We start from the raw sequence: 6494 nt of genomic DNA, 5'->3' as shown, positions 1-6494 counted from the left end.
GGAAGATCTGAAGATTGTTTTAAAGGCATTAAAAAATGAAAGAAATCAAAAAACAAAAAAACCAAAAACGGCTCAAGAGGGAGTTGAGGCCTCAAAAAGGGTTTGGCGGAATTTTAAAAGGCCGAAAAAAAATTAAAAGAAACCCTGAAGACCCTGAATTGAATGGGAGGACAAAGGAGGTTTGAAAAGGGTTTGAAAGGGTTTAAAAAGGGTTTAAAAGGGCGTTTAAATGCAAAAAACAAAAAAAGAAAAGATTTTACCTGCAGTCTGCAGTAAGCCGCCACTTCGAAAGCCCCCGCGCCAGGAATTACAGCGCCGTCGTCGATGACGTTTTTGATGGCCCGCAGGCCGTCTCGAACTGCATCTTTTACCTAAAACGTTGGGAAAAAAGGGACCTTAAAGGGAAATAAATGGACCAATTGGCCAACAAATCATCTCATTAATCCGCCAATTAATAAACAATCATTTCTTGTCTTTAATCTGTAATTTATAACTCTTAATTTGCTTTTTTTGCTGGCATTTTGGGATTTTTGGCCCTTCGTCCATGATAAACTGCATCTTTTGACTAAAAAATGAAAAAAAAGAGACTCTAAATGGAAATAAATGGACCAATTGGCCAACAAATCATCCAATTAATTCTTTAATAAATATTTATTTTTAATTTCAAATCTGTAGTCTACACTTCTTAATTTGGGTTTTTCGTGGCTTTTTTGTGATTCTTTGCTCTTCACACATGATGAATTGCATCTATTTAACTTTAAAATGGAAAAAAAGAAATTATAAGTGGAAACAAATGAATTAATTGGCCAATAAATCATTAAATCAATCCACCAATTAATAATTAATCATTTCTTATTTTAAATATGCAATTCACAATTTTTAATTTGCCTTTTTTGTCATAAATTGCATCTTCAACTCTAAAACGGCAAAAATGGCACTAAAAATCTAAATACACAAGTGAACAAAACAATTAATTTAATTTAATTAATTAAATAATTAATTTAATTAATTAACTAATTATTCCTAGTTAGATTGAGTAATTAGTAAACCCCAAACCCTAAACCCCGACCCCCAACCCCCAAACCCTAAACCCCAAACCCTAAACCCTAAACCCTAAACCCTCACGCGCGCGACTGCGTGGTCGTTGGGACCCTTGATGAGGATGGTGCAGCTTCTGGGGTTTTGGACTCCGTCGATAAAAGTGAACTTGTCATCTCCGAGGGACTGTTCGTACACCTCAGCAGCAAATCCCAAATCTTCTATTCTCAAATCTTCCACAGAATTCACTGCGCTGCCTCCGCAGCAAAGCGGCACTCGCTCCATGTTCCGGCGCTTCACCTGCAGCAGCAACCCCCACTCTGCTGCTGCTGCTGCTGCTGCTGCTGCGCTGCAGCGGGGGGGGGGCACGCAGCGAGCAGCGGCAGCAGCAGCGGACGCACAGCAGCCACGTACGCTGCTGCAACCGCGACGCGCCAACGACGCACAGCAGCACACCAGCAGCAGCAGCAGCAACAGCAGCAGCAGGATCAGCAGCAGCAGCAGGATCAGCAGCAGCAGCAGGATCAGCAGCAGCAGCAGGATCAGCAGCAGCAGCAGCAGCAGCACCACCCCAGCAACAGCAGCACCACCCCAGCAGCAACAGCAGCAGCACCACCACCCCACGACCACCCCAGCAGCAGCAGCAGCAGGCGCAGCAGCAGCAGGCGCAGCAGCAGCAGCAGCAGACCCGTCTGAGGGCCATGATTCCCTCTTTGGCGAGCATGTCGAGGCTGGGGGGGTCGATTCCCTTTTGGTTGAGGAGGAGGAAGTGTCTGTTGTTCTGAGGTGTACAGACACTGCGTTTGAAGTCTATGATCTTCTGCACCTTGGCGTCTGTGAAGCTCCTTTCTGCTGCTGCCAGCTGCTGCCGCTGCTGCGCCGAAGAGTAGAAAAAGCCAGCAGCAACTTCGCTCTTTTCGTACTCCAAAGAAACATTTAAAGTCAACACGAAGCAGTTTTGCATGCGTTTGGGCATGTCGGGGTGTCTGCAGCCGTGGTCCAGCACCATGCCCTGAACACCCGCTCCGTTCCAAACCCTTTTTCGTTGTTTTTCGTCTTTTGTTTATTTATTTGTTCTTTTGTTTTTCGTTTTGCTTTTCCGAAACTTTCAAACACTTCCCACCGGATTTCGCGCTGCTTTCCTCCTGCTTTCCCGCCCGCCCGCCCGAAACACGAAATCCGGAACCCCAAACCCCAAACCCCAAACCCTAAACCCTAAACCCTAAACCCTAAACCCTAAACCCTAAACCCTCGCCTTGATGAGTTTGGTTTCGTCGACCAGCCGGTGCTTCATGTGGAGGACTTCGAGCATGAAGAGGTCCAGCGGCTCTCCCGGCCTGTACAGACACCCCATCGCCTCCACCAAGTCCTCCGCCAACTTGTCCGCCAAACTTCCTTCCACTTTTGTTCTTAAAGAAGTCCTCGCCACCGACAGCAGCAGCTCCCGGTCCGGCCGCGGCTCCACTGCGACCTTCACCTTCACCTGCAGCAGCAGCAGCAGCAGCAGCAGCAGCAGCGGCGGCGGCGGCGGTCGTAGCGGCGCCAGCAGCAGCAGCAGCAGCAGCAGCAGCAGCAGCAGCAGCAGACACTCGAGCAGCAGCAACGGCGCCACTCGTCAGGCGATCCGCAGCTACCCGAACGGCTAGCTAGCCAGCTGGCTAGCTAGCTAGCTAGCCAGAAGGCCAGCTAGCTAGCCAGCTGGCTAGCTGGCCAGCCAGAAGGCCAGCTAGCTAGCCAGCTAGCTAGCTAGCCAGCCAGCCAGCTAGCTAGCCAGCTAGCTAGCTAGCTAGCCAGCTAGCTAGAAAGCCCTCAGCGGGTTTTAATTGAAGAGCAGCAGCAAGACAGCGGCATAACTCATGAAACAGCAGCGAATGCTGCGAAGGCAGAGTAGCCCCCAGAAACGCTACAAACCCTAAACCCTAAACCCTAAACCCTAAACCCTAAACCCTAAATCCTAAACCCCAGAGGCAGCCTGTGGATGATCTTTTGAGTTGCTTGGAGAGCTGGAGGAGCCGCCCACACCATTCAATCCCTAGCATTTAATTCTTTCAACTAATTATACGTTTATTTTTATTTATTTATTTTATTTGTCTGTTTGATTTATTTATTTATTTTTTTTTTATTTTATTCATTTACTTATTACCTCATCCAGAAGCTCCAGAGTCTTCTGCCGGGCCTTATCGAAACCCGCGCACAGCAGCCGCGGGTGAACTCCCTCAGCAATAAATCTGCAAATAAATAAATAATAAATTAATAAATAAATAAATAAATGTTAATTAAATTATTGAAACAATTCACTAATTGTAATAATTAACAACTGGTGAAAAAGAGCAAAAAATTAGCTCTGGCGGCACCTCCTACGACCCACGGCCTCAAACCCTAAACCCTAAACCCTAAACCCTAAACCCTCAGTCCCCAGGCCCCCTTCCCCCGTTAGCTCCTAAACCCTAAGCCCCAAACCCCACGCCCTAAACCCCAAGCCCTCAGCGCCCAAACCCTCTCCCCGCCCCCCCCAGGCCCCCAGCCCTAAACCCTAAACCCTAAACCCTAATTTGGGGTTTGACCGTTCGGCCTGTCGGAGAAGTTCTCCGACGAAGAGGACTGCGCTGGTGGTTCCGTCTCCAGTGATCTCGTCTTGAGCTGTTGCTGCTCTTGCAATTAAAGCTGCTGTTGGATGTTGGATTTGCATTTCGTGCAGCAGCACGCACCCGTCCTTCGTCAGCTTCAGCTGCCCCGCCCCTGCAGCAGCAGCAGCAGCAGCAGCGGCAGCAGCAGCAGCAGCGGCGGGGGGAAGGGGAGAACGGCAGCGGCGGCAGCGGGAGGGGGGGGGAGGGGAGCAGCAGCAGCAGCAGGGGTTGGAAGAGCAGCAGCAGCATCGACAGGGATTGAGACAGCAGCAGGGATTGGGACAGCAGCAGCAGCAGCAGCAGCAGGCACAGCAGCAGCAGCAATGAAGTTAGTAGCCAGCTGGCGCTCTTTGCTGCTCTCTATCCGAAACCCTAAACCCCCAACCCTAAACCCTAGCTCTCCCCAAAGCCCTTTATGAATTTCTTTTTATTTTTGTTTTTCTACTTTTTCAATTTAGGAATTAAAATTGAGTGTGGGGCCCCACAGTGGAGTGTACATACACCCCAGCAGCCCCACAGGCAGCAGCAGGGCGCAGCAAAAAGGGAATCGATCCAGCTGCAGCAAATTAAATGGAACTAAACTGCTGCTGCTGCTGCTGTGTCTCCTGCTGCTGCTGCTGCAGCAAACCCACCCCCCACAAGCATCTTCACTGTGCCCTTGGGCCCCAAGTTGGACTTCAAGACATCCTGCAGCCCTTTTGCTGCGCTGCAGTTTGCTGCTAGTGCTGCAGCAGCACGCAGCACGTCGGCCTTCGCGTTCACCACCGACACGCTCATCCTGCAGCAGCAGCAGCAGCAGCAGCAGCAGCAGCAGCAGGGGTTGGGGGGATGCACGGGGAGGGGTGAGGCTGGGGCTGAAGAGCGTGTCTGCTGCCGCTGCTGCTACTGCTGCTGGATCGCTTCCTGCTGCTGCTGCTGCTACGCCGCTTGCTGCTGCTCCCGCTGCTGCTGCTGCTGCTGCTGCGGGGGGCTGTTCGTGGCGAAATCAGGTGCATGTACACATCAGCAGCCGCTGAAATGTGAAACGCCTCTCCTACTCTACTGCCTCTAATGCTGTTGCTGCTGCTGCTGCTGTTGCTACTGTTGCTGCTGCTGCACGTGCTGCTGCTGCTGCTGCTGTTGCCGCAGCAGTCATGAGACGTGGAACCACAGCTGTGTTCGGCGTCTTACTTGAAAGATTAGGGAGCCTTGGTGGGTCTATACACCTGAGGAGCAGCAGCTGCAGCAGCAGCAGCAGCAGCAGGCAGCGGCAAGGGCAGCAGCAGCAGCAGCAGCGGGCCCGGTGGTCTCCCGCTGCCCTCTTCGGGTTCCTCTATGAAATTGCCTGCAGGCAAAGCTTATATGTTGCACTTCAAAATAAATACGCTGCAGCACCTAAACCCCAAACCCTAAACCCTAAACCCTAGACCCTTGGGCCACGGCGCAGCCCCCCAGCCCCCAGAACCGCCAGCCCCAACACACTTCTTCTGCTGCTGCTGCAGCAGCAGCAGCAAAATAGAAAAGGGAAATATTTAAATTGCTTTTTGAAATCCAAGATGTGCTGCGCTGCGCAACTGGGCTGTACGTACACCTGAGGATCCGCAGCCTCCGCCCACCCGCAGCAGCAGCATTAACAGCCCTTAGCTCCTCTAAAGCTAACGCTATCAAATGGCTAGCTGGCTAGCTAGCTAGCTGTTCGCGAATTGCATTTAAAAACTGCTGCATGCAGACCGCATGCAGACACCGCGCGCAGGTCCGAGGTGTACGTACACCCGAAATGGAACTCCGCGCCCCTCAAATTTAAATCTCCGAGTCCTTGAAGACGCACGCAATAAGTGAAAATTAGCTCTCTTTGCTGCACAAGCGAGCTGGCATGCAGCAGCGGCAGCAGCAGCAGCTGCTGCTGCTGCAGCAAAAGCAGCAGCTGCAGCGGCAGCGCTGCAGCAGCAGCAAAAGCAGCAGCTGCAGCGGCAGCGCTGCAGCAGCAGCAAAAGCAGCAGCTGCAGCGCCAGCGCTGCTGCAGCAGCCGCTGCAGCAGCAGCAGCAGCTGTTGCAGCAGCACTGCGACGCCGGAGTGTACGTACACCTCAGAGCCCAACTGTCTTTTGTTTGGAGCTGCAGCAGCAGCAAAGCCTGGGGCAAAACGAGGTGTCTGTACACCTGGCTGCTGCCATTCAAAAAACTAAAATAAAGTTGAGGGCCCCAAACCCCAAACCCTACACCCTAAACCCTAGAATGGAGGAACAAGCAGCAGCCAGCCTCCTCCCCGCCTGCACCCTCTAAACCCTAAACCCTAAACCCTGAACCCTTCTACATGAAGAACCGGCCAGGGCCCCCGCCCCCAAAAGGGTCCGGCAGGGGGCCCCTGCCAAAAGGGTTTAGGGGGCCCCCCGCGAAGGGGGGCCCCCTAGACCCTGAGGCCCCCGAGGGTCCGGGGGCCCCTGGGGGCCCCGGGGGCCCCTGGGGGCCCTCAAAGGGCAGCAGCGGGGTATGGTCTGGGGCTGGGTCTGTACCCAGGGGCCCCATGGGGTCATAGCGGGCCCCTGGGGGCAGGGGGGGCCCCCCTCTGCAGCAGCAGCAGCAGCAGCAGAAGCAGCAGCAGCACACAAAGGGACGCGGGAGTGGATTTGCTGCAGCTACTGCTGCTGCTGCAGCTACTGCTGCTGCAGCTGCAGCTACTACTGCTGCTGCTGCTGCCGCTGATGGTGCAGCCACTGCTGCTGCTGCAGTCACTGACGCAGCAGATACTGCTGCTGCTGCTGCTGCACTCACGCTGCAGCCGCAACTGCTGCTGCAGCCGCTGCTGTTAGTGTGGAACTGCACCTAGGGTTTAGGGTTTAGGGTTTAGGG

General features: G+C 53.0%; 1 protein-coding gene across 1 annotated transcript; it reads right to left on the bottom strand.

Moving 5' to 3' along the window:
• Window positions 1-260: 260 nt before the first annotated feature.
• On the bottom strand, window positions 261-4800 carry ETH_00028135 (TCP-1/cpn60 family chaperonin, putative; the record flags this gene model as incomplete). The annotated part of the gene is made up of 8 exons (XM_013380356.1): window positions 261-371; window positions 1126-1338; window positions 1727-2050; window positions 2294-2521; window positions 3182-3266; window positions 3603-3777; window positions 4298-4443; window positions 4703-4800. Coding segments are annotated over 8 exons (1380 nt in total), but the record flags the coding sequence as incomplete, so codon positions are not given.
• Between the last annotated feature and the right edge of the window lie 1694 nt (window positions 4801-6494).

The sequence above is a fragment of the Eimeria tenella genome, genomic scaffold (assembly GCF_000499545.2).
Source record: "Eimeria tenella Houghton genomic scaffold, Eth_scaff541, whole genome shotgun sequence".
Classification (NCBI taxonomy): Eukaryota; Apicomplexa; class Conoidasida; order Eucoccidiorida; family Eimeriidae; genus Eimeria; species Eimeria tenella.
Note: the sequence above shows the minus strand (reverse complement) of the source record. Positions and strands in the feature narration are given on the sequence as shown.